General features: G+C 48.8%; 4 protein-coding genes across 4 annotated transcripts; 2 read left to right on the top strand and 2 right to left on the bottom strand.

Moving 5' to 3' along the window:
• Window positions 1-1,449: 1,449 nt before the first annotated feature.
• Window positions 1,450-18,741, bottom strand: ntn4 (netrin 4). The gene is made up of 10 exons (XM_061667187.1): window positions 15,578-18,741; window positions 13,826-14,379; window positions 10,451-10,729; window positions 7,723-7,849; window positions 6,579-6,764; window positions 3,672-3,885; window positions 3,272-3,360; window positions 2,929-2,997; window positions 2,686-2,853; window positions 1,450-2,085 (listed from the first exon to the last, which is right to left on the bottom strand). The coding sequence occupies exons 1-10, from the start codon at window positions 15,624-15,626 to the stop codon at window positions 1,946-1,948; spliced, it is 1,875 nt and encodes a 624-aa protein (XP_061523171.1). The 5' UTR covers window positions 15,627-18,741; the 3' UTR covers window positions 1,450-1,945.
• snrpf (small nuclear ribonucleoprotein polypeptide F) lies at window positions 17,700-18,772 on the top strand. Its single transcript, XM_061667223.1, has 4 exons — window positions 17,700-17,810; window positions 18,192-18,317; window positions 18,380-18,444; window positions 18,550-18,772. The coding sequence occupies exons 1-4, from the start codon at window positions 17,808-17,810 to the stop codon at window positions 18,614-18,616; spliced, it is 261 nt and encodes an 86-aa protein (XP_061523207.1). The 5' UTR covers window positions 17,700-17,807; the 3' UTR covers window positions 18,617-18,772.
• A 915-nt stretch (window positions 18,773-19,687) lies between these two features.
• amdhd1 (amidohydrolase domain containing 1) lies at window positions 19,688-22,928 on the top strand. Its single transcript, XM_061667201.1, has 9 exons — window positions 19,688-19,827; window positions 20,634-20,740; window positions 20,814-20,878; window positions 20,943-21,220; window positions 21,840-22,065; window positions 22,136-22,260; window positions 22,331-22,424; window positions 22,496-22,656; window positions 22,823-22,928. The coding sequence occupies exons 1-9, from the start codon at window positions 19,688-19,690 to the stop codon at window positions 22,926-22,928; spliced, it is 1,302 nt and encodes a 433-aa protein (XP_061523185.1).
• A 123-nt stretch (window positions 22,929-23,051) lies between these two features.
• Window positions 23,052-26,082, bottom strand: LOC133396917 (tetraspanin-9-like). The gene is made up of 9 exons (XM_061667209.1): window positions 25,869-26,082; window positions 25,397-25,433; window positions 25,247-25,326; window positions 24,972-25,163; window positions 24,031-24,105; window positions 23,865-23,966; window positions 23,658-23,789; window positions 23,378-23,461; window positions 23,052-23,305 (listed from the first exon to the last, which is right to left on the bottom strand). The coding sequence occupies exons 3-9, from the start codon at window positions 25,307-25,309 to the stop codon at window positions 23,234-23,236; spliced, it is 720 nt and encodes a 239-aa protein (XP_061523193.1). The 5' UTR covers window positions 25,310-25,326; window positions 25,397-25,433; window positions 25,869-26,082; the 3' UTR covers window positions 23,052-23,233.
• Between the last annotated feature and the right edge of the window lies 1 nt (window position 26,083).

Genomic DNA, 26,083 nt, shown 5'->3' with positions numbered 1-26,083 from the left:
TAAAAAAGTTACAATAAAGCCATTCCCCAATTTTAATGATATAAATCAATATATTTCTAATAACAACAAAACATGGCTAAATTAATTAGATACATTTTTTTATTTCAACAAAATAATAGTCATTAGCTATTTTATATAATTATTTCAATTATTATTAACCAGCCAATTATTTGATTTAAAAAAAAAAAACAGTTTATTTTACTAATATTTGTATCATTTGATGCAAAAAAACCCCCCAAAAAACTATTGAATGAGCTAAATGAATGAATGAATGAACAAAAGGACTGGAATATTTACACATGGTCACATTCCCGGTTCCCGCGTGCACGCGTTCACCTCGTCCGGAATCGTCCTCCTGGGGCTGCAAATCTGTGAGCGGTTACTGCAAAATCATTCAAAACAACAACAACAACAACAACAACAACAAGTGAGTCTGCTCACGTCTGGCCGTCACACAGGTGAGCCACCTCGGACGAGCCAAGAATGCGTCGGCACCTCCCGGCCAAGCGCGTCACGGCCGGCGGGCGGAAACCAGCCCAAACCCAAACAGCGCCGACGGTCGACATTCTGCGGTGCCGCGCGAAGGCGGGCCGGCTCGGCTGTTTTGGGAGCCACGCTGACGGATCGGCTTCACCGGCCACGACAGAAAGGCGCGGCCGATAAGGATATTTTTGACAAATCCGTGTGAAGAATGTCAAGGCCTGCACGGCGAGTGCTCGAAAACAAGATCAGAAGGCCGTTACACAAAAACAACACATAAGACAACAGCGAGACAATCGGGAAACAATACAAACTGTCAAGTTAACCAAGCAAATTCCGCTTGTTTGTTTATATGTCAGCAAATTTTGCCAGGTAGCTTTGGTTTTGTGGTTAAATATGAAAATGTTAGCCTAGCCTAGCTTCAGTTTCTGAGCAAAGTATGTCTGTTTGCATCAATTGTTAGCCAGATAGCTTCAGTTTTGGGGTGGGGGCGGGGGGGAAGTTGAGGAAAGGTAGCTAGCAAAGTTAGCCTCGTAGCTTCAATTTGCTCGGGCTACGAGAGCAACCTTAGCCAGGTAGCTTCAGTTTTTGAGTAAATTTGCATCAAGTTAGGCAAGTCGCTTCAGTTTATGAGTAAAGTTAGCCAAGTAGTATCCATTATGTGGAGTCGATGCGATCATGTCAGCCAGTTAGCATCAATTATTCAGTAAACCTAAGCGAGGCAACTAGATGTAACTTTTGCCGAATGCGCTAATAAAATTACCCGGTTAGTTTACTTAGCTTGAGTCCTTTTGTATTCTTGGAAATGAAATACATGAGAAAAAGTCATGGTGCATTGATAATTATATTATCATTGCATTGAAAAAGCCGTCGGGTTGGGAAACAGCGCGAGTGTAATGGTGATATGATGCTACATAAACAATACAAGCAAAAAGTGTCATAAAGCTGAAAAAAAAAATGACTGTCACGTGACAATAATAATATTTATATCGATACACAAACAACACTGTACAAAGAGCACAGAAGGGGAGGAAGGAAGGACGAGTGGCAACGAGAAGAAAAAGAGCTGGACTGGGACTGTGCTCGTGCTTCAACTCCTCATTCGTACGCAGGCGCACACTCAGGCAAATACATTCACGTTCGGGAGCGATACGCCGCCATTTCCACGCAGGCGGCAAACCTGGACTGGCGAGGACTGAACCACCTGCAGTGGCTTCTATGGCTTCTTCTCTCTCACTGTTTGTGTGTGTGTGTCCACTGTACACATTGTACTTTGTGCGTGTAATTGCGTCTTTGTGCGTTCATATTCCAGTCCAGTCCATCATGCTGGTTAAAGTGCGCAGAGACCTTATTTCCTCTGAGGTCAGTCCAGGTAACAACCCCCCATAATAATAATCCACGTTTCATCATCCAGGCGTGCGTGGAGGACGTCTGCGGGGCAAAAGTCTTACCCGCGTGTGCGCGTCTACCAGTTGCAGTCCTTCTTGAGCAGCGTGAGCACTTTGCGTCCCAAGCTGGACGTCCACGGCTTGACGAAGCTCTTCATGTTGACCAGCAGGTGGCCCCGCTTCCTGTCGGCGTGGCCCGCCACCAGGTACTCCGCACCTGAAACGCGGCAGGACAAACGATGCCACCAGTCAAACGGACAGCAAGCCTTCATGTCCAACTTTAAACCACACCAAAACATATTTCCGTGACATTTTTAGAACGATTGGATTGTTTTATTCACTACATTGAAAATACTCCTTTTTCTCCTACTATGAATCCCTAAACCTGTCTTGACACCCTAACCTTGCTTGAAACCACAATCAATATATGAAACCCTAACTCATGTTTAAAAGCCTAATCAAGGTTGAAAACCCTATTCCCAGTTTGAAACCCTAATTTGAAACCTTGCCACTTATTCAAAACCCCACTCCAGGCTTGAGACCATACATTGAAAGCCAAACTGCATCTTTAAATAAAATACATCAAAATATTGCATCAGATAACCCGAACCCTGTCTTGAGTCTTTAACTTTGAAGGCCGAGCCCTCGTTGAATAATTCCTGTGTGTGCGTATTTATTATGTTAAACTGCATCTTGAGCTCAACAAGCGTGTCACAATTAATGATCAACTAATCAAAAGTAGGACACGGCCACACCGGGATAATAACCCCGATAACGTCCGCTCGAGTGCAAGTTATCGTCGACCTCGCAAACTGACCCGGGTTGAGGATGGGGCAGGTGCAGCCCCGGGCCGTCCACGACTCGGGGTACAGGGTGACGCGGCCCCGCTGGAGCTTCACCTTCTGACTCAGCACCTTCTGGACCTTGGCCTCCACCTCGGCGTGCGAGCCCTTGTCGTGGGCCGAAAGCACCTTCACCTTCAACACTGAAAAGCGCCCACAGCGTCACCGTGACATCATACGCGCGTCCGCTCGTCCGCCGCGTGTGTGTCGTGGCTCACCGTACGCGTAGTTCATGGTGCAGAACAGATGACTGTTGGTCAGCGGCTGCTCTTTGCACTCGCACTTCTCTGCGGGGGGCAAACACAGCATAGCATCTGTCAGTCAGCGTGTGTATTTGTGTGTGTGTCGTCCTAAGAACTCAATCCCGGTGTGTGTGTCCACTGAGGAATGTGCCTAGGAAAGCGACCGGTGGGGTCCACGACATTGTTGTGGGGGGGGTCTGACTCATGGGACACACACACACACACGAATCATTGTTTTATGTCCTTCTGGGGTCCGATTTTCATAACTGGATGGTTGAAGAGTGGGAATAACAACACACGCATTCATACGCACACACACCTGAGTAGTGGAGGGCAGAGAAGAGCTCGTCCGCTCTGAAGATCCTGACGGACTCGCTGGAGTTTCCCTCCGAGTTGTACAAGTCCGAGCTGCGGCACAAAAAGCAGACTGAGCGCCAAGCAAATGTTTTGGGACACTGAGGAATTGCTTGACAAAGGGAACGCTTCTCAAAAATGTGGGGTCCACGGGACCCATTTCTCCAAGGAAGAAATGGGTCCCAATAACTTCCCCAAAAGCGTCTACCGGCCTCTGAAGCCCTATGAGACTTTTTTTTGTGCTTCAGGACTCCATAAATAAATGAAACTTGACTTTTGCAGACCCCCAAGTAACGTCTCGCAGGCCCCAGTTTGAGAACCACTGGACTAAGGGATGTTTCCAAATACTTTAGTTTGTGACTCACGCGAGTACGCAGTCGCCCGTGAAGGGGTCGCAGTCTCCAGCGCAGTCGCACGGCCGGCAGCCGTACTCGTGGAAGCCCCAGTATCCCACCATGCACCTGTCGCAGTGGGCGCCGCCCACGCCCGGCTTGCAGATGCAGTCGCCGTTGGCCGGGTCGCACAGCGCGTCGCTGGCCGCGCGCACGGCCATGGAACCCACAGGGTGACAGTTGCATGCTGGGAGGAGGGAAGAGGGAAGTTAGCCAAACGCTTCGATTTTGGGACAAACTTGTGCTAAGACTGACTGATAGCTTCGATTTTTGAATATAATTAACCAAATGGCTTATGCTTCTCCGTAAAGGTAGCCTAGCAGCTTCATTCTACGGATATTAGCCTGCCAGCTTCAATTTCTGAGTAATCTTGAACAAAGTTAACCATATAGCTAGGTAGCTTTAGAATTTTGAGTCCACTTGCGTGAAGTTAGCCTAGCCCGGCTTGAGTTTGTGAGCAAAGTGAGCCTTGTCGCTTCCTTTCCCCCAGTTTATACGAGCACTGTTGGCCAGGTAGCTTCAGTAACTGAATATAGCAAACCAAATCAAGTAAAGTTAGTCGAACAATTCTAGCGCATGGAGGATGTTAGTCGGGTCGCTTCAGTTTTCCAGTACTCTTGAGCAAAAAGAGCCCAATAGCTTTTGAATTAGCTTTGTGTTCTGAACAAATATTTGTTATGTCTATTAATAATCCATTCGATCTAATCTCGACAAAGAAAGACAGACTAACACACCAAAACACATCATTAAGATGAAGCGTGAGAAGATAAACAATACACCCGAGGCATACAATAGCAATAAAACCATAAAGATAGCGCATTTAGGGAGTTTATGTGCCTTTTTACGTGCTTATCTACAGTGTTAATGTTCAACAGAGATTGCAGTCAGCTCCAAGTTATGCCGGAACACGCAAGCTAATGTGAAGCACAAATACTTGAGTACCTCCCCGTCCTGCTGTTTTGCTGTGTACCAGCTTGTGTGGCGCATGACAAGATTGTTTTCCTTACGCCGCCCCCAGCCAACTCTGGTATGATCAAAATGTTACTTGCCACGGAGGGAAATTCCTCCTTTGTCGGCACGAGAGGAGAGGATTCCAAAACCTTGATCTTCTCTATCCTCAGTCACACGCAGCCCCCCTTGGACACTTCGTTAGGTACACCGAGTGTGCACTGCTGCTCATATTTCGCTCATCTTTTTTCGCTTACAAGTCAAAATATTACTCTTTTTTTGGTTTGTTTTTTACAGTCAACCACATAGCTTTGCCTTACAAAAGTCAGTTCAGCTTAATGCTAACAAACAACGCAAAATGCTGTAGACGGGCTAATGAATGGAATCAGTGTCGCGGTGTCATAACCCTTTGAGTTGAACACAAACGGCGGAGCAACACAACTCGTACAGGCATATAGTTGCAAAAAATGAGTAATATTACTGCAGCTTAGTTAGTCATAAGAATAATATATATATATATATATATATATATATATATATATATATATATATATATGTATATATAAAAAGGTCTGGTGGTCACCATGGTTACCATTAAAAATGGCACATTTATTGAGGGTAAACACGGTGTGCTTTGGGATGCCCTGGTGTATTTTGACAGTTGTTTTGGAGACATACAAATAAACACACCCACATATATATGCTCGCTGCAGCATACCTGCAGGACCGAGCTCACAACGAGGTCACATCTGACAGATAATCGCTGGCGAGAATGTAGCCAGCGCTGCGTGTTTATAGATGGCTATCAGGTGTTTACTCAAGACTCGTCTCATCGGCGGAGGCAGTACCCCCGACGCTCGGCCCGAATGCGCACGCGCATAGAAGACCCCGCAACGATTACCCCGCCGCTGCGAGTTAGCCGTCAGAAAGCATAAACCAAGCCGAGATGGACGAGAGCGCTCGCCTGTGACTCACGGCGAAGGCATGCCGCCATCTGATGATTAACTCCGGCGTAAACCTTGGACGCAGCGCGGGCCGCCTGACATCTCACACACACACGGAGGGCCAGGTGCCCATCAGGAATCGGCGTTATCCAGCAAGCACGTCCCGGCTTGCGCTCTTCCTCATTCCTGGCGAGAATGAGAACGAGCGCGTTGGCGGCGCGCTCCGAGTGATGATGATGATAATGATGACGATGATTCACGCTGCATTAAAAATGAGTGATTCTCAACTGGAAAACAAAGTTCCATTTAAAAAAAATATATATATATTTTTTTTTGCATCACGAGGAATTCATTGTGGCGCCTTCTGGTGTGTGCAACCTGGCCACTAAGGGCAGTATAATAGATTCATGGCGACACCAACGAAGATTGTCACGACGAATGTTAAGCGACTCAGTAAGAAGAGCTAATATTAGTTGTTTGTCACAGAGGATAAAGAATATATGCTTGGGAGTATTGTTATATCATCTGTCTACACGTGTTGCTACGCCGTTTGTGTTCAACTCTCTGTCTTGAAAAAACTCTTAAGTCAGGTCACTCGTATCTCAAGGCGCCACTGTATCCATTGAAGCAACATTTCCGTGGGCTATTTTTGAAGAGTATATCCTTTTTCTTGTACTTTGTGGCAACAGCGAAATGCGCGTCCGCTGTGCGAAATGATGCTTTTGAGACACTTTTCGCTGCCCTCAGGGCTCATCCTCGTACAAATAGCTCACATTTCGCCTGCCGTCGATGAAGCGCGTGGTCACAAAACGCGGCCAGCTGCACGGAAGACCACCCAGCGCTTTGTCAAAGTTTTTACAAAGTGCTGTAAATATGCGCTGGAAAGTGCCGTGATCTTGTCACAAAGCTATAACGTCGTCGCTTTTCTGCGCTTAATCCCTTTTTAATTGGAGTGCGTGTATGTGTGTGTGTGTGTTTTACTACTTACGCTTGCAAGAGTTGGAGGCCGTGTGCGGCCGCCGGGGGTCCCGGTAGAAGCCGGCCTTGCAGTTCTGGCACTGGCGCCCCTCGGTGTCGTGCAGGCAGTCGCATACGCCGCCGCTGCGCTGGCCCGAGTCCCTCCACGCCGACCAATCAAAATGGCAGCTGTGAGCGTGTCCGTTACACTTGCACTCTGGCGGAGAGAGAAAGAGAGGAAGGAAGGAAGACAGGAAGAAAAGAAGGTGGGTGGGTGGGACGCACGTGAGGACCCAGTCATAACAAGGACTCAAAATACTGTTTGTATCTATAGTTACAGTTACTATTTACATTAGCCGGCTAATTAACTAGTGCCGTTGCTAGCCGACTGCACGTCAAAGCACCCGAGGCTCGCACTTGTACCTTACCAATATGGCTGACCGACACACGCATTTGACGCATTCAAATGTCACGGTGGGCGGCATCTTTACACGAGACTCATCAGACACTTCATTAGATACGTCTAAATAATCTCGTGACATCCAATTGAAAAAATGTGTGTAAAAATGTCTTCACATTGATAATTGTGTCTCAGTTGCAGGTTTTTGGCAGCCATATTGGTGTTGCCTGGTCTGGACAAATTTGTCATGGTGCTGGCGTGCCTAATAAATTGTCTGGTAAGTTGAACGCAGTCGGTCCCGACCAGTGTTGTCCAATTTCAATAATTGGTGCCAAAAAGATTATTTATTTAGGACAGATAATATGTCTTTGTTCATCTATCTATGCCAGTGATGTATGGTGACAGGCAGCAAAATTAAATGCTCTTCCACTGGATGGCAGAATGTACAATTAACTTGTGTGTCTGCCTGCTGCCATTCATACGACAGGCCTAGACTTCACACCAAGTTGTAAGTAAATCGACACGAGATCATCATCATTTCAGGATATTTATATATCATTTGGGGGACTTTTTCTATTTTCTGGCAGTGTGCCGTGAGATTTTTCTACTGTCAAATATGTACCTTGGCTCAAAAAAACGCTGGGAAACGCTGGTCAAATGTCCAAATGCAGCAGGTCGTGACAGGGAACACCTCAAATGCGTGGGTCGGGCGGCCATATTGGTCAGGTACCAAAGCGTGCGGTACAAGTTAAGGCGCAATTCTGTCTCCACTCACTGCGACACTCGTGCGGCGCCCCCGTCAGGCCGTCGGCGGGCTGCCACGGCCGGTCGTTGTAGAGCGCGGCGCAGCGCTCGCAGTGCTCCCCGGCCGTGTTGTGTCGGCACACGCACTTCCCGTGGACCTGCCGCACATCGGGGCGAGGGAGGGCTTCGTTAGACACACGTTTGACGGGACCGACGAAGACGTCGCTGTTATGGTCGAGACTGTTTTTCCCACGTGAGAGGCTACGGCTCGCCCCCCACCCCCCGATTCTTCCTTGCTAACATGAGCCCACGCTGCTGCTTCTTTTTCTTGACAACTTTACACCCTTTCGGAATATCCTCCCAATCCATCGCTTTCTCTGGCGTATTCCCTCCACTGAAATTACTGAATGGGGATTGATTGTTTGGCTTCATCGCTGAAAACAATAAAAAGGGGGCTCGGGTCTGAAAGGCCTGTGTGTGTGTGTGTGTGTGTGTGTGTGTGTGTGCGTGTGTGTGTGTGCATGAGAAGAGTGCAAGTATGCAGCACCGAGAGCACAATAACAATCTCCTTGTCATTCCTGAGAGCTGGAATGCCATGTATGCTGGATAATGATTGAATGGGGGGGAGGGAAAGGGGGGCGCAAGGCATCTGAGGAAGCTCTTTATTTGTTTGCGTTACACCGTGCTACTGCTATGTGGGACACACACAGTTATACAACTTGGGACATGCGAACAAAAAGTATGTTTGCTAAACTCCAACTTTGTTTCCCACGATAGGTGTGTGCGCGTGTGCGTGTGTGTGACGTGTTGCCGACTTGAGCCGAACACGTGACGGGCCCAACGTGTCCCCTATCTGAACTGACCTTGGATCAGCTCGCCACACACACACACACACACACACACGAGCACGCGCGCACACACACACACACACACACACACGCACACGCACACACGCACACACACGCACACACAGGGAAAGTATTTTTGCATCACATGTATGCATCCCGATTGTATATAATTGACAGGCTGGAGACTGTTAACATCCTTGTAAAGTTAAAATAAAAGTTTTGTGAAAAACAGTGTAATGATCTAGCTCCACTATTCAGTACGACATAGTTCTCAGTCTTTGCAAAGGTTTTCAGCAATTGTCTTCAAACACATAGTCTGCAAATAGAAACTAATCTCTGAATTCACTTTGCAAGGTCGAGGTTACATCATTCATTTTTGTAGATTTAGCACCCCCAAAAATGAGCAGATCAGCATTTTTCGGAGAGAGAGGAAGCAAGTAAGCAGCAAGATTGTTAGATTGTAGCAATTAGTCCAGCCACTGTGTGTGTGCGTGTGTGTGCGTGCGTGTGTGTGTGGCTGTCCAGGGACGTCATTATGACCGTGTGTTTATGACTTAGCTTTGTGGCTAACTAACAGACAGTGTAATCACTCTGAACAGAAGTTCCCTTCATCCAAACACACACACACACACACGCACACGCACAGTCTGGACTCTAATGACTCAGCTTACGCACACTCACACTGGTCTGACTAGCCGTTGGGTTAGCGACTATTTTGAAGCATATTAAAAGTACGGATCTGCACTACAAACACACACACCGGATATTACACTGTGTTCCATTCATTTCCTGGGACTGAGCCTGGTCATAACCAGAACCTATACGGGCTTAGCATTTAAGCTAACCCTCTGTCTTCAAGTTACTATTGATGTTTTACAGCGCGGGTGTCAAACTCAAGATCCGTGGGCCAGATGTGCTCCTCCGCATCGTTTTAGGTGGCCCCAGCTCAACTTCTGGCTAGCGGACATCATGGCTAGCTAAACACGACGGCGTACACGAGTTGCTTGGCACGGCAAAAAGTCTCTAGTGCAAAAAAAAAAAAAAAGGAAATCGATGAACGTGTTTGTTTCCTGCCGCTGATTGCAAAAGAGGAGATGGATGTTTGCGTGTACGCTCCCATCTTCATCAGCGGCGTCATTACGCATGAAAAATGTCCTCTTTGCTTTCGAGCCAGAAGGAAATGTCGCTGGGCGGGGCCAAAAGATGGAAGGGAGCACAAAGGGTGACCGACGTGCCAGCCGCCAGCGTTAGTTTTATTAAGACGAGTGGCAACACAAAGCGAGACGGAGCGGCCGCACCGACCATTAAGCCCGCTAATGGAGCGTTTGCATCCGTTTGACAGTAACGAGGAAAACAAAAAGATTAGCAGGAGGACGGACAACAAGCGAAAATGTCAAAACAAAGCCACGAGTTACGGCTTGCATTAATGCCATCGTGACTCAATCACATCGCGTATACTGCATATTCCTGGAATATTTCTTTTGGTGTACCAAAATACCTCATCTGTACTGGAACACTTTTTGGCACCTTACTGTTGGGGTACCAAAATAACGCATCGGCACCTTTCCGTTGCTGTGCGCCGAAACAACTCATCTGTACGTTATCACCTTTGCAGTACCAACCGTTTTGTGAGAGCTACTCAAATACCTAGAATAATAATCAGCAACTTGTTTTTTTTTTTCCGGCACCTTTCTGTTGGCTTACCAAAATAACTTTTGGCACCCTCCCATTGGAGTACCAAACATTATGTAAGGGTTACCCAAATAACTAATCAGCTATTAAAAAAATGATACATAAAAGATCAAAGTAAAAGCTAGCGGCGGCTAAAAGTTTTGCACTGTCCTGTAGTTCCTCTGACTGCCTCTCGGTGTCAGTAATGAGCACACGGGAAACGTTTTCTTGTCGGCTTACCACGTGGTTGGTGCGGTCCCGGACGGGTTGGTAACCCGGCGCGGGGACGCACTGCTCGGCGTGCCCGTTGCAGAAGCAGCTGCCCTTCACGATCAGGTCGTAGATGGCGAAGTGGCGCGTGGGCGGAGTCTCGCTCGGCGCGGCGGCGTCTTTGGCCTGGCACGGGCACGGCTGGCGCTTGAGCAGTCGGATGCGGACGTTGGTCACCCGCAGCTGCCGCTGGCCCTCCGGGCCGAAGGGGTCCAGAGACTCCCACTTGGGGAGGGTGCGGTAGATCACCTGCGGAGGAGAATTTCAAAATAAAATATCCATTCGAGGCCTCCTGTGAGGGTAAGGCTACCAAAACAACACAGCTGTACCAACAAGGTACCAAAATAACTTTCTGGCACTCTTTTGTTGAGCGACAAACCATTGTCAGGTTCCCAAATCTGCACTCTAACACGTTTGGCACCCTTCTGTTGGAGTACCAATCATTCTGAAGCCTCGCAAAAAGGTAAATTTGTACGATATCAATTTTGCTCACCTTTCTGTTGGGGTACCAAAATAACCGATCTGTTTTTGTGCAAACAATTATTGAAGGGTCCCAAAATAAGAACTCTGTACAGTGGCACCTTTGGGCACTATGACGTCTCTCATTTGTTATTTTGGTGCTCTAATCGTTGCATCCCATCGTCATGGCGACGTGACCACGAGGGTGCCGGAGCTGCTTTAAAATTGAAGCTCCCCTTTATGGGCTGGCGTTGCCACGGCGACGGCTGCCGCCGGTAACCAACGCCCTGAGGAAAGTGCGTGTTTGCAGTGTGTGTCTTCATCAAAGTGTGTGTCTGTCACTGGTGTGCGTGCGTGCGTGCGTGCGTGTGTGTGTGTGTGTGTGCACCGTCCCCTGATCGGTTGGCCTGGCGGGTCCCCGAAAGTGTGATGGGAGGAGAGCTATTAATTTCCCGCTTGTCGCAACAGGCGGTGGGGTCGCGGCATTGCGGTGGCCGATTAAGGGAACGCCACAAATGAGGCGGTGTACGGAGCGGCGGATGGGGTGGGATGCGCCGAGGGGGGCGGGGGGGGCGGGGGTGGCACGCCCGTCTGCGGGAGAGCACGGCCAAACAAAGACGGGAGACACGCGCACATAACTCAGGACGCCACAAAAGGACTGAGACAGTGCGGCCATTCCTCGGCAACAAACACACACGCACATGTGAGCGACAACACATTCCTTTGCAAAACGACACAATTGCACAAGACATCCTCTCGGGGTTTTGACGAGTGCTCATACTTACAACTCAACTCATTTTTTGCACATCTGTGTTGTCCCACTTTCTGGCACCCTTCAGTATTCTGAAACAACAGTTCTGGACTCTGCCACTTTTTGCACCCTTCTGCTGGCCTACTGTTTATGTGTGTGTGTCTAACCTAAATAGAACCTTTGCACCATGTTAGCATATTAATGATTAGCGCTCAGGGTGAGAAAGGTTCCAAACGTTTGGGTGACCGGGATCCAGATTGGACTTTTCCGGAGGCCCGAGGCGAGCGAGCGGGTCCACCGCGGGCCGCTCGTAATATTCCCAGCCCGAGTTCCGGCCTGTGAAGAAACTCAAGTAAGTCTGGCTTTGAGGCGGCTAATTCCATCAAAGCACACGGGACTGTAACCTGGTAAACGGGCACAATGGGCATTGTGGGGGGGCGGGGAGGGCGTCTGGCTCCTAACATCCATCAGGGCAAACAGCAGCAGCGCTTCCTTCCCAGCAGACATTCCGCTGACTTGAAGTGTTTACATGCAAGTGCGGACAGCCTTCCGCGACACTCACACTCTTCCGACCACATGAATTCATACGGGTGGACGTGAAAACGTCGCTCCCCGGCGTAGCGACTCGCCACGGCATCTTTATCAGATCCCAGAAAGGCCCGGGGGCTCACACGGGAGCCGACGCGCTCCGATGCGAGCCGCGAAGCCGTGAACCCCCGCCGGAGGTCGGCCCGCGCGCGACGCCCTCGTCGGCTTACGTTTTAATAACTCAAGGCCTATTAATAACAGCCTGGAGGGCGGTGGCATAAGGGAAACAAAATCTGTTGATTGTCTATGTAATTGAATAGCTCCAAATTGGGTGTCAAAATCAAATTACGTCAACTGGCGTCGGTGGTTAGGGGGTATGTTGGCACCCTTCAAAGTGCTTCCTAACAAAGCAGAAGGCTGCCAAGAAGCGCCGCGTGACCGGTTTCAATAACTTGCGGCATATTGATAACAGCCTCTCAGATTTAAGCGGAGGCAAAAAGTTCCTAGTCCTAGTCTGAGGACTTCAATAGTTTCAAATTGATATCTAAACCAACGACGTCAACTGTTTTGGAGGCAAAAAGTAGTTATCAGCTATTTTGGTAACCTTCCAAATACTTTGCAACAAAGCAGAAGGCTGCCTAAGGGTGATATTATACCGATTTTAATGTTAATGACTCACAACATATTGATAACAATATCAATATGTAATAAAACTCCTTTATTGTCTCTGGACTTCAACAGTGCCAAATTCTTTTCTCACCGTATCGCATCCAAACCAAACTACGTCAAAAAGCCGTTATGTGTTATTTTTGATGACTTCAATATGACCGGCAACGAAGCAGAAGGGTCCCGAAAGGCCGTACGATAACTCACGGCGTACTGGTGACTCTTATGGCCGACGGACTGAAGAAAGTACGAACAGGCGATGGCACACATTACAGATGCGCACGCACACACATCAGCTCTCGCACGCCTGTTCGACACTCACTCGTGCACACACAACACACCCTTTATGCGTCTGACTGCGGCGTGTTGCGCGAGCATCTGCGTGGATTTGTTCCAGTAGGACGGGCCGCCATCAAAGATTTATTGCGCGCGCGTTTCTCGCCGGCGATGACATCATCGCAATTTGACCCAAATTATGTGAACTCTCGAGGTATTTACATGCCCCCCCCGCCCCCCCCATTAATCGTTCAGAGGCGAACTAAAATAAAGGACCTGTGCGGTACCACTTTTGGGCACTCGTGCTACCATTGTACAGGGCAGCAAAATGACGCATCTGTATCATGTAACATCTTCTTGTTTTGCAAAGCATTTTCAAAGGGTACCAAAATAGGAGCTCAGATACCAAAATAGTAACTGACTGAGGATTTTTGGCACACTGCTATTAAGGTAGAAACCAGTCCACAAGGCGGTACCAAATGAAAGGATCTTTACTGTATGACTTTTTGGTGCCCTTCTGTTGGGGTGCCAACCATTCTGAAAGGTACTAAAATAGTCCAAAAGTTGCTTTTGGGGTGTCTTTCTTTCCAGTGGGTGGTACCACACTTCCTCTTTCTTTACATTAGCACGGCTAGCACGTTAGCGTTCGCCGTTTCGGACCTCACCTCCCCTCGGGTGCACGGGTACGCCCTCGAGTACTTGGACGTGCAGGCGGCTCCGCGCCGCGCCGACGCGGCCGCCTTGCCCTCCGGGACCCCGAACGCGGCGCTGCAGTTGCGGGCGTAGTACTGCAGCGTGTGCCACGTCCGCCCGAAGTCCTGCGAGCGCTCCAGCGTCATGGCGGCGGGCCGCGGCGAGCGGAAGACGGCGATGAGGTGCGTGAAGTAGAACTCGGCCTCCAGGTCCAGCTGCACCGTCTCCGACTCGACGCCCTCGGCCGACTGCCACCAGGTGTCGGGGTGGCGGAAGGACGAGTCGGACATGGCGCCCGCCAGGTGGGACAGGTGCGGCAGGGCGGCGTTGCACCGGGCGCACTTGGCGGCGCCGCACGGCGGGCCCGGCTCGGCGTAGGCGCAGTAGGGCTCGCTGCCGTTGTTGCCGCACACGCTCTGCGTCAGGACGCGGCGGCCCAGAGCCAGGTTGCCCATGCGCGGGTTGCAGGCGCGGCTCTCGCAGCGGGGCGCCACGCCCGCGCGGGGCGACGCCTCCGACGGGGCGCCTGAGGGACGGGAAAAAAAACAAAAACCCAAAAAACGTGAGAAACGGTCATCGTCACAATGGAGGGAGGACGGATAGATGAATAATGAAAGATGGATGGAGGGAGGAAGGGAGAAAGGAAGGATGGATGAAGGCTGGTATAAAATGAATGAAAGAAGGGAGGCAGGAAAGAATTAAGGGTGGATGAAGGAACGACATTATGACGACAAATGAAAGACGGGAGCAGAGGGACGAAAGGAAGGACGCAGATTCAAAAGCCTCATTTGAAACCCGAACTTGAAATCCGAACCCTATTTTGAAACCCTCCTGTGAATTCCCGAGTTTGAAGCGGTCAATGAATGACCAATGAATGAGACGCAAAAGAGTGCACCCGCCGGCCTCCGACCGTGACGCAGATGCAGTTTGGCAGCCGGGCGGCGTTCGGACGCGCCGCCTCGTCCCTCCCGCTCCCATTTGCTGCGTTGTTCTCCTTTTGCGCGTCAGACGCCACACACGTTGGCTCGTATTAAAAACGAAGCCTCGGCCGGGGAGCGCTCAAGCGGCGTGTTTTCCTTCCACGGGAGCCGCCGTTGAATTATGTAACCGTCTGCAGGTGGGGAGAGGTCGCCCGTCCGACGCATTGTGCTCATCGCCGGGGGGCAAATTAACACTTGTAACGCATCTTCTGATGCCAGACTTCAAGCCAAATCCCAGGAAATCAACAACACTGAAACTCTTCACATATTCACTGTTACTGCCTTCATTGGTGAGATTAAGATGAAAAATATGAGGTCGGCGATGTTATCGTAATTGCAGAACAAAAGCTTAACGTTGAATGTAAGTTGGACAATGTGTTGAAATCGTGTCGTAACTCTTCTTGTCATGTCACGTTAAAATTGACCAATATTCCAAGGGGATCAAATTAATGTCACCTCTAAATACCAGACTTCATTCTCAATCCCAGGAAAATATCAACTGTGAAACACTAACATATTCAGGGTTTATTGTGTTCATTCACGAGATTATGATGAAAAATAATCAGTCGATGGTGTTATTGTTATTGCAGAATTCAAGTGAAACACTGAATACAAGTGGGACACGGTGTTAAAAGTCCGCAGAAACTTCTCTGGGCATAAAAGACTCAAAATGAGAAATATTCCAATGGATTTCAGCGTGGAAGCGACACTTCAGCTGCAGTCCAACTCGAGAGCGGCACTGACCTGCACCTGACAACGCGGCCGCACTCATCAGCAGCAGAAGCGGCAGCATGTCGTCTCAACTCCGACGCGATCCGCAAAGAGGCGTTGGAGATGTTCTGCAATTTCCCACCCCAAAAAAAAAAAAAAAAAAAAAAAAAAAAGGTGCGCAGGTTCCAATCCGGTGCGGCCACTCTCGGTCACTCAGCTGAGATCCGGTGAGGCGAAGGCGCACGGCAGCCGAGGAGGAGGAGACGAGGAAGCATGGTCCCGTGAGGAAGAGGAGGGAGAGGAGCGAAAGTCCCGCTCGTGTGCCGCCGCTCCGGGACCTGCAGAGTCTTTCATTTCCACGCGCAGCGCTTCGCCCCGCAAGTCGAACTGAGGAACACACACACACACACACACACACACACACAGCTCCTCCTCCTCCGCGCTTGCGCTTCACTTAAAGGAACATTCCAGCTCCTCACACATCCACGGTAGTGGAATGAATGTTCATTTCCATTTCTGTGACACTGTCCGCCCCAAAATGGCTGCCCGTGCAGCTCACTCGCTGATTTGCACATTTTTTCATTTTATTAGCCAAAGCCTTGTTTAATATAAAAGAAGCGCTTCGGCACCATCCTGTGGCATCTGGTAGCCAAGGAACTGTGTTGAAGTCAACTGAGGAGCTTCAATTTCAGTGCTTCGTCGCCATCTTGTGGCCCTTATAGGCAATTAGAAACCGATTTAGGTGGGCTCCAATCACACGCAGATTTTCGCTATTCGCGAAAGACTTGGACACTTCATTAGGTACGCCTGCACAATGCAATATAACATCTGTCCGCAAAAATTGCAAAGTCCTTTCGGCAGTATGTTTATTTTGTTGCTATGCGACACCATACCGAGGTGCGCCTAATTATTATCACGTTACGCAGTGCAAGCGACAAGCGCGATGCGTCAATCAAAACGAAGCACTTCTATCTTTGCAAAGGGATTTTCCCCCACCGAATGTCATTCGATCGCGTGTAACTAATAACGTGTCCAGTGAGTGTGCGTTACGAAAAAGGGGATTGTCGCACCCTGGTGGCCACTACTGGTATAACACGTCGGCAAGGAGTTTTCTCTCGTTCCATCTGGGTCCAGGCCCATTTGGGCCGAGCTCCGGCGGACACAGCACGTCTGCTGCGTGATGGGACCGCGACCTCCATTTTGCGCCCGTGACCCGTGTCCGGTGACGCCACCTTCCCACCTGTTGCGCCTTTTGTCACTGACGTCAATCATCTTTTTCTTTTTTTGCCGATTATCTCTAAAGTCGGGATAATACTTTGCGCAAACGGAGCCGTCGGCACGCACGTCATCGTCATCATCACGCCGTAAGTGACACGGTTGCTGATGGAAACGCTGCCTGTTAACAAGTCAAAAGTATTCCAAATATGCGGGAAATGATCAGGTTTAAACTTGCCAGATGGCTCAGCGACACTCGGCTGCGTAAAATGGAGGCACACCTTCAAAAAATAAAAATAAATAATAATAATGTTGCGCCTAGAGAGAAAGAGCTGCGCACACACAAACGCACCACGACCCATTTATGACACTTTCTCCACCGGGGTCGAGCGGATGTCAAATATTTCTTAGTGTGCGTTATAAACACGCACTACAACAAAAGTGACAATTGTTTGGGGGCAATTAGGTGACTTTTTAATCAGTGACACTGGGCTTTAAATGAAGAGGTTCGTCAAATTGCTGCAACGTAGAGCGCGGGTGGCGGTATGCACGGTGCGCATGGTCAACATACCAATGTATTTGCTTTTTTTCTAAGTCATGGCAATACGCAAAAGTTCAATTCAGGCAAATGGTCTCTTTTTGTTTTTTTTAAGATCCTCTTTTTTTTTTTAACCAAAAACATTCTAATACGACTGCGGCAACGATGCCATTAGGCAAAGGATATGCATTTAAAAACATTTTTAACCTCATCTATGAATCCGTCCGATTTAAAATTCTAAATGTGGCCCTTGAGTACAAAGGTTTGCCCTCGCCTGTCTGTTCAAGATGTTAAATAATGTGAAAAGCGTTGATAACACTTAGGTTAAGAGGAGTTTGCTGCAATGACGCCCTCCCGCCGACGGGCGGCAGTGTGTAACGACGACAACTTCAAGGAGGTCAACACCTTTTACTTCCGGTTGGGCGGGCAGCGTGAGTCCCAACGCTTTTGTGACGACAAGCTAACTAGGAAACTCCTAACTAACACGTTTACACTTCTAACAAGTCGAAAATGGTGAGTTTGATCGAATTGGTCCGCATCGCTTTTGTGGAGTTAAGTTCTTCATCGACGCGCGCTAAAAATCTGCTGTTTTTTTTGTTTTTGTTTTTTTAGCCGGTTAGCAATTAGCCGCGTTAGCTTCTTCTTCTCCGTGTGTTCCAATGGAATGAATGAAGCGCCTCGCCTCCACTCATGCTAACATTATTAATAGACTAGTTCGATGACTTACATTTAGAACGCCGTTAGACATTTCGCCTTAGCTTTGGCCACTGGTATTTGGTATTTGGAGTACAGGATGTCCCCAAAGCCTGCACACCAAACACCAAATGTTTTTAAGTGGACGACATTTTCAACAACATGGCTTCGTAATATTTTCATGTTGTTGTTGTTTTGCAGAGTTTACCGCTGAACCCCAAGCCCTTCCTGAACGGACTGACGGGCAAGCCGGTGATGGTGAAGCTGAAGTGGGGCATGGAGTACAAAGGCTACCTTGTCTCCGTGGACGGCTACATGAACATGCAGGTGAGCGCGGCGAAGCATCAACTGAGAAATGCGTCAACTTAGCTTGTCACGTTTGCGGGCAGCTGGCGAACACGGAAGAGTACGTGGACGGAGCGTTGGCGGGTCATCTCGGGGAAGTCCTCATCAGGTAATCCCAATTGACTCTAGGTGAAACGGGATCAAAAGCAAGTGGAAATGAAGCAGCGAGACTGACACATTGTTTGTTTATTTGCCCCCTCCCCCCTCCCTTCAGGTGCAACAATGTTCTGTACATCCGAGGTGTCGAAGAGGAGGAGGAGGACGGAGAAATGAGAGAATGATTCCATTGACGGCGACGAGTGTGTGCGCGCGCGCGTTTTCACCGTGTGAAACTAAACGAACGCTTGATTTCTTTGTTGTTGCTTTTTTGTACTGTTGGAGACCAACAATTTTTGTTCGTGTGAGACAATAAAAACATTGTACACTTTGTTATTAAACTGGACACGTGTTTATTGAAAACATCACATCCAAATTTGGATTGTCATCAGGAATAGAAACTGAAGATTAGTTCAAAGAAAGTGTAACGGGTCAAAAGTAAATAGATGCAGGAAAAAACAAGTATAAAACTAAACTATTCAGATGAGGAAAAAGTAGATTATGTACGATATGTTAGTTAATTACTGCACTTGACAGATGGGCCTATCCACTGCATTTTTAGACTTTATACATTTATGGCACTCTTCCACTGCATGTTTAGTTGTTGCACTTTGTAAAATGACCTCTGTTGCACATTATTAGACTTACTTGAGAGATTACATATTGATTTACTGTGCTTGGAGTGATACAAGAAAAAAGTGAAGATTCCGTCATCCAAAAATCAATGAAATTTGCGACAAGAAAACAATGCAGAAAGGAAGAATTTATAACATTTCTAGTCCCGCTCTCTCCAATTTCAATGTTCACAGTAGTTTGTCATTAATGTTAAATTTAGCCAAGGGAAAACAATGATATACTTCATTCTGGGAGACTGTTAATTATTGCAGTTAAAGTCAAAGTATCACTACAAGTATGACTATTTTCTTGTTTACTGCACTTTACTTATTGGGCAGCTAGTTTTACTGCACTTTATTAGACTGCAAGTTCATTATTGCACATGATCAGAGCACTTGTCACATGACTGCACTTTGCTAGACTTTAAGATTATTTATTGTTCAACGAGCAGACCCGGGCTTTTTCATCTCGAATGACAGATGGCATTCTCACCCGTTTTTCTTTTTTGGAACTTTTTTTGTGTGCGTGTGTGTGTGTGTTTTTAGCCCCGCCCCGCCCCTTGTGCACTTCAACCTCTGCTGCTCAAATATTTGTTTCAAACAACCAGAAAGAGAAGGCACCTAAAGAGAAACACGAGCAACATGTCGGTGAAATTGAAACTGCTGGTGAAAAACGCTCAGCAGGTGCTGGTGATTTGCAACAATGGAGAGAAATACCTGACAAAAGGCGACAGCGACATCGACCTTCACGTCATCCACAACGGAAGTGTGGCCATCGGCAGGTTAGTGGGGAAAACAATAAACAAAAACAACAACCTAACAAGGTTCCTGTGAAAAGTTCACTTTGGATTTGATTGGCATCCAGCAACTCGAACAGCGCCCCTGCAGGCTCACGTTGGTCACTGCCCAACGACACATGCCAATCAACTTCTTTTCTTTCATTTATTTGATGAGCATTAGCATTCTTGGTCATTTGAACGGTGATTTGTCCTTTATTTAATGTTATCGATTCCATCCATTATCAGCATTCGTATTTCAACTTGTATTGGTGATTTCATTATTATTATTGTTTTTAATCAGCATTTGTATCTAAGTTTTAAGGGTGAATTTTAATGTACTTATTAGTTCTATTTTCAGCATTAGTATTTCAAATTTTATTCATGAATTTTAATATATTTTTGTCAGCATTTATAATTTCAACACTGGATTTGAATTAAACATTTATTTTATTCAGTATTAGCTTACTTTTAATGGTGCATTGAATTTATTTCTATTCATTATCGGAATGACTTTTTATCATTTAACATTTTTGAATTTGGATTTAATATAAATGAATACATTTTTGTGACACGTCTGCAGATCGAGCTTTATTCATCATTTTCATTTGATGTTTCAGTGATGACATGAGCGATGGTCCTGCACGCTTTAAAATATTAATTTGGATTGATTTTTAGTTTCGTCATCAGTAATGGGCCCGGAGTCCATTTCGTCAAGAACAAATGTATTATGAGGTCTTCGAAACCATTTTGAATGAGTTATGGCCCAGCGGGCTTCGCAACTTTTTTGTTTGGTCTTTTGCGCCGCCCAGCGACGGCCTAATTGAGGCGGCGGGTCCAGCCGATGTCATGGAGCGTCGCTATTCCCAAGCGTCCTTCGATCGCGTGATCGACGCCGCGGGAATGTGCGTGCTGCCCGGTGAGTGTCGGCCATCTGCGCTCACCGGTACGCTTATTGATGATGACGATGACAATGACGACCCTGACGGCAGGCTTGGTGGACGCGCACACTCACCCCATTTGGGCCGGCGACCGCGTGCACGAGTTCGCGATGAAGGTAAGCCGGCGCGCGTCGACGGCGGCGGACCGACGACGGCGGACTGACGGTGTTTCCGCCGCAGCTGGCGGGCGCCACCTACATGGACGTGCACCGCGCGGGCGGCGGCATCCACTTCACGGTGGAGCGCACGCGGGCCGCCTCGGCGCGCGAGCTCCTGGCGTCGCTGAGCGGGCGGCTGGAGCGCGCGCGCCGGGCCGGCACCACCCTGGTGGAGGTCAAGAGCGGCTACGGCCTGGAGCTGGCGGCCGAGCTGAAGATGCTGGAGGTGGTGGAGGAAGCCCGCCGCACTCTGCCCATCAACATCTCCTCCACCTACTGCGGCGCCCACGCCGTGCCCAAGTACGCCACACGGATGTCTGTTCAAAGGTTTAGTTTACCCGATTTGACGATGACGTGACGAGGTTTGCCGCAAAAAACACGTTCGCTAGTGTCACTGCGCCACGCAGAGTCCGTAAACAATCTCAGTGCAGCTCGGCTTCTGGCTAACAGACGTCATGCGCGAAGAAAGAAAACAGCAGCAGCGTTCTTCAGGGTTCTTTGCGAAATGATACAAATTGTCATTTTTGGTGTGTTTTTATAGCCTAAAAGTTCACACGCTTGGAACCGTTACTCTCGCACTCGTCGCCATCCTTCATTTCCTAAAAAGATTGAAGCTGTTGTTGGTTCATTTTGCTGCTGCTTACACATCCGTTTCTCCCAAATTGTAGAATGTGTACTTTTACTCAGGTCTTAAATAAACGCTACTCTTCTTTTATTTTTGAAGAAACAAATACCAAACTCTCCCAAGAGAACAAATGCAAGACACAATACCTCGCGCACGACACCAAACCTTTCTAAATCCAGTCGTGCGGTCGTACATTTGTGGAGCGATTTTGTATTTGAAGCACGTAGCGAGTGTTGTGTGTACGAAGTGCGAGCGGAATGAAACGTGCTTACTTGCGACGGGCGGACGAACCAGAGGGAAGAGCGTGGAAGAAGCCACCCGCGACATCCTGCAGGTTCAACTTCCGGCGCTGAAGGAGCGCATGGCGGCCGGGACGCTGCGGGTGGACAACATCGACGTCTTCTGCGAGGAGGGCGTCTTCGACGTGCCGTCCACGCGCGCCATCCTGCTGGCGGGCAAGAGCATGGGCCTCAACGCCAACTTCCACGGGGACGAGCTCAGTCCCACGAACGCCGCCGAGGTAGTAGTCCGCTCGCCGTGCTTCCGGCGCGCCGCTTTTATCGCACGTCTCCTTCGCGTCCCGTCCGCAGCTGGGGGCCGAGCTGGGGGCGCTGGCCGTCAGCCACCTGGAGGAAGCGTCGGATCGGGGCATCGCCGCCATGGCGCGGGCAGAGACGGCGGCCGTCCTGCTGCCTACCACGGCTTACGTTCTCCGGTAAGGCGCACGCAAACTCACGACCTTTCCCGAAAACCCCCGTTGCGCTGACCCGCGCACGTGTGCCCAGGCTTCGCCAACCGCGGGCGCGAGCCATGCTGGACGCGGGCGTCATCGTGGCGCTGGGCAGCGACTTCAACCCCAACGCGTACTGCTGCTCCATGGTGAGTCCGCCACGTGTAGCGCCCCGCGCATTAAGCGGCATTCCCGATCTCGTCCCCCCTGCCGTCGCCAGCCCATCGTCATGCACCTGGCGTGCGTCAACATGAGGATGTCCATGCCCGAGGCCTTGGCGGCGGCCACCATCAACGCCGCCTACGCCCTCGGACGCTCGCACACGCACGGCTCGCTGGAGGCGGGCAAACACGGCGACCTGCTGCTCATCGACGCCCCGCGGTAAATATCTTCATACGGTCAAGCCCCTGGCGTTTTTCTTGTTTCGCCGTGAAAAGCTCGCCTACGGGCGGCCGATGTAAGACGCCGCAAGATGGCGGGACGATTATTGCGCTGTTGTTAATCGTCACAACGAAAAGGCCGGGCTCTGATTGATGTTCACGTGCAGGTGGGAGCACCTCATCTATCAGCTGGGCGGACATCAGGAGCTCATCCGCTACGTCGTCGTCAAGGGCGACGTCGTCTACGACAACCGCCGCACGCTGCCCTTGTGAAGTCTTCGGTTAAACGACGGCCCGAATTCCTCGCCGATTCGTCGCATCTCGATGGACTCGATTCGTCGTTACTTTAGTTCAGGACAAATCTCTTGGGACTTGCATGGAGAACAAAAAACTGCATCGACTGTATGCTTTTATTGAACATGTCAGGACACTTAACACTGGTAAGAAATATTTTGGGTATAAAAGTGATTACTCGTTAATAAATGAATGTAGTGTGATTGCAAACAAAAAGGAGTAACGTTACGTATGTAAATATTGAGGTGCGGCTACGCTGTCCGGCGAACGTAGAATGTACCGGCTCAGGCTCGGTACTTCTTCCCGGCGCGGTGGATCTGCTGGTACAGCGTCATGGAGAAGGCCATGCCGAGGAGCTGAAAGCGACACGGGTGCTTACGGCGCGCCGCGGCGTCACGAGACGGCGGCCGGCCGAGGTTTCGTCTCACCTGAATGACCAGCACGCACATGGCGACGGTGCCCAGCAGGTGCTTGTTGTCGTCCAGCCACTCCTCCACCTTCTCGTAGCAGCCCTGAAACGAACGCAAAATGTCACTCGCGACCGCCGTGCCATCAGTGCTCTGAATTGACTCAAAGTCACACCCCAAAATGAAAAGAAGAAGAAGAAGAAGTTATTTAACGTGACATCATTATTCACAGACTTTCACAATACTTTGTGGGTGCAATCTAGAAATGTCTGATTTTGATTGTAAATACATTCGGACCGACCCGCGTCCACAAGGCGTCGGAAGCGTTGCGCCCGCATCCCAAGCGGACGAGCTGGCAGCAGCTGTCGGGAACGCCGTTGACCTGGAGCGCCGCGTGCCAGTCGCTGGAACTCGTCACGCCGCAGCAGCGCCACTGCACACGCCATCCAGACATCAACGTCGCCCGCGGATTTTCTTTTTCATTCGGCCACATGACAACGCCCCTCACCTCCTCCTGGATGGCGTTCCACGCGTCCCTCAGGCCGGCGTTGTTGTCCGTGTTGTACAAGACCAGCCCGTCTTTCAGATCGCGTCTGGCGTTCTCGCCCACCTGCGAGGACGCCGGCCAACGGGTCAATTGCGCATTAACAGTCGCGTACGCGAGAACGGCCTACCTTGTCGGTGTAGACGAAGAAGAGGATGAGGAGGATGAGCTCGGCCAGCAGGATGATCAACAGGACGATGAAAAACTGGGACACATTTTTAGGATGAAATTCGTGCTTGAGGAATCATTAATTACAAGAATAGCGACCCCAAGTGCCTCACGCCAGTCAAGTCACAATAAAGACAAACAAAACAAGGTCAAGTTGGGTTTTTTTTAGTAGAAAAGACTATTTCTTCCGCCAGATACTAACAAAATTATGTTGTTAAATGTATTTATGTTGATAAAATACAGCTGTTTTAGTACGTAATTATCATCACTAAACTTTACAATGAAACCATGAAGATTTTTTTTCTTAAAAACCAACACAAAATCTGCATATTTTATTTCTAATTAATCTTTAAATTATACACATAAGAACATAAAAAAAACCATGGTCATTACATTTTCATTAAAAATTTGAATGCGATAAATGAAAGGGAATCATTTTTTTAATTATATTTCAGTCGTCGGTTAATACTATAAAGCTGTTTACGCATTTAATTATCTCATCTGCCAAACTCTGAAATAAAAGCATTAAGAAATGTTTTTTTTAAATTTTTTAAATATTTTGTAGAAGTCATTTTAATGCTCTAAACAGAAGTAAATTGTCAAAAATGACAGCTCTTTTAGCATGTAATTATCATATTTCCCAAATGCTGAAATGTAAAAAATAAATAACATAAATCGGCTTGTTCTTTTTTTTTTTTTTTTGCATCTCATGGTGTCAATTAGTGTTTGCAAATGTAACACTTGCGCTAACCGCGGCATATTTACGTCACGCACTTGCGTGCGTCCCTTTTAAATGTGAAAAGCACAAATTAAATAAGTTGAAGTTCATATTTTCTTGCATTTTAAAGTGACAATTGCCAATTTGTCACTTTTGGCTCTGACGCGGCGCCCGCCGCGACTCACGCTGAGGAGGAGGCACTTGTTCTCCTTGATGGCGCCCAAGCACCCCAGGAAGCCCGTCACCATGACGACGGCGCCCAGCGTGACAACGAGGTTGGCGGCCGACGGCGACGGGAAGGACGGCGACAGCGTGGCGAAGTCGCCCTGCGACACCGACAGCCACACGCCTACGCCCAGCAGGCCGCACCCGCCCAGCTGCAACAAAGACACGGACGGGTCACTCGCTCGGCCCGGCGCGTGCGGGACGCCGTTCGATTCCCTGCGAGTCGGTCCGTCACCCAAAAGAGCAGGTTGAAGAGGAAGAGCATGTACTTGACGCAGCAGACGCAGCCGCGAGCCATGGTGGAGCTCACGGGACCTGAAAGAGGACACTTTTCCTCATGCGCCCTTATATGGATGTTATGACGTCACGGATGTGACAAACTCACCACTCGAATACGATGACCGTGGAAAAACTAGGACGACCTGGAAAATATTGAGAGAGAGTTTCGTCACAAACAGGATCTGGACTCATTTAGGCATTTTATATTTCTCTATATGAGGAGTCAGTGGTTGATAATGAAGCCATCTTGACGCACAGTGCTATAATAACAGCTTGAAGTGTGTTACTATCATTCTGATCCTACGCCAACATTATCTTGATTGAGCGCCTCCAGCTGAAAACAAACTTGTCACGTGACGTCACTGCAGTCAACTTCAAATGACGCTTGAACAAAGTTCGCACTTTCAAAGGTGGCACATTGCTGCCACCTTTGAAAGCCCAGTCGGTCAGATGACTGCTAAGATCGAAAAACAAAACTTGTAGCCCGCTTTGGAGGTCTTTCTCGAAGGCCAAAACCGTTTTTTGCGCCATGAAAAATCACAACAAGCGTAGAGGGAAAATGACGGACTATTTCTTACCGCGCTATGAACTGAAGCTCGTCATTCCGCGGATAGCTGGCCAATCTTCATCTTTCACATGCTGCTTATTGCGGGTCAAGTCGATTTAAAAAGAAAAACGAAACTCGTAGACGACGGAGAACCTTTGCAAAGTTTAACCGATGGCCGAGGAACAGCTGCAGTCGGAGGAGGTTCTATGTGCGGAGGGCGGAGCACAACGGCGGAGGGAGACACCG

Source organism: Phycodurus eques, chromosome 22 (assembly GCF_024500275.1).
Source record: "Phycodurus eques isolate BA_2022a chromosome 22, UOR_Pequ_1.1, whole genome shotgun sequence".
In the NCBI taxonomy this organism is placed as follows: Eukaryota; Metazoa; Chordata; class Actinopteri; order Syngnathiformes; family Syngnathidae; genus Phycodurus; species Phycodurus eques.
Note: the sequence above shows the minus strand (reverse complement) of the source record. Positions and strands in the feature narration are given on the sequence as shown.

What these genes read in the sequence shown, in the direction of transcription:
- snrpf (XM_061667223.1), top strand. An exon ending in ACGGCTACATGAACATGCAG is followed by an intron (nt 18,318 to 18,379) that starts GTGAGCGCGGCG and finishes GTTTGCGGGCAG; the next exon opens with CTGGCGAACACGGAAGAGTA. An exon ending in CTCGGGGAAGTCCTCATCAG is followed by an intron (nt 18,445 to 18,549) that starts GTAATCCCAATT and finishes CCCTCCCTTCAG; the next exon opens with GTGCAACAATGTTCTGTACA.
- LOC133396917 (XM_061667209.1), bottom strand. Translation starts at nt 25,309, where the DNA reads ATGGCTCGCGGCTGCGTCTGCTGCGTCAAGTACATGCTCTTCCTCTTC. An exon ending in TCTTCAACCTGCTCTTTTGG is followed by an intron (nt 25,164 to 25,246) that starts GTGACGGACCGA and finishes TCTTTGTTGCAG; the next exon opens with CTGGGCGGGTGCGGCCTGCT. An exon ending in TGTGCGTGCTGGTCATTCAG is followed by an intron (nt 23,306 to 23,377) that starts GTGAGACGAAAC and finishes TGTCGCTTTCAG; the next exon opens with CTCCTCGGCATGGCCTTCTC.
- amdhd1 (XM_061667201.1), top strand. Translation starts at nt 19,688, where the DNA reads ATGTCGGTGAAATTGAAACTGCTGGTGAAAAACGCTCAGCAGGTGCTG. An exon ending in GGAAGTGTGGCCATCGGCAG is followed by an intron (nt 19,828 to 20,633) that starts GTTAGTGGGGAA and finishes TGCGCCGCCCAG; the next exon opens with CGACGGCCTAATTGAGGCGG. An exon ending in CTGCTCATCGACGCCCCGCG is followed by an intron (nt 22,657 to 22,822) that starts GTAAATATCTTC and finishes GTTCACGTGCAG; the next exon opens with GTGGGAGCACCTCATCTATC.
- ntn4 (XM_061667187.1), bottom strand. Translation starts at nt 15,626, where the DNA reads ATGCTGCCGCTTCTGCTGCTGATGAGTGCGGCCGCGTTGTCAGGTGCA. An exon ending in GGCCTCCAACTCTTGCAAGC is followed by an intron (nt 3,886 to 6,578) that starts GTAAGTAGTAAA and finishes CCCTCCTCCCAG; the next exon opens with CATGCAACTGTCACCCTGTG. An exon ending in CTGCCCCATCCTCAACCCGG is followed by an intron (nt 2,086 to 2,685) that starts GTCAGTTTGCGA and finishes GCCGCGTTTCAG; the next exon opens with GTGCGGAGTACCTGGTGGCG.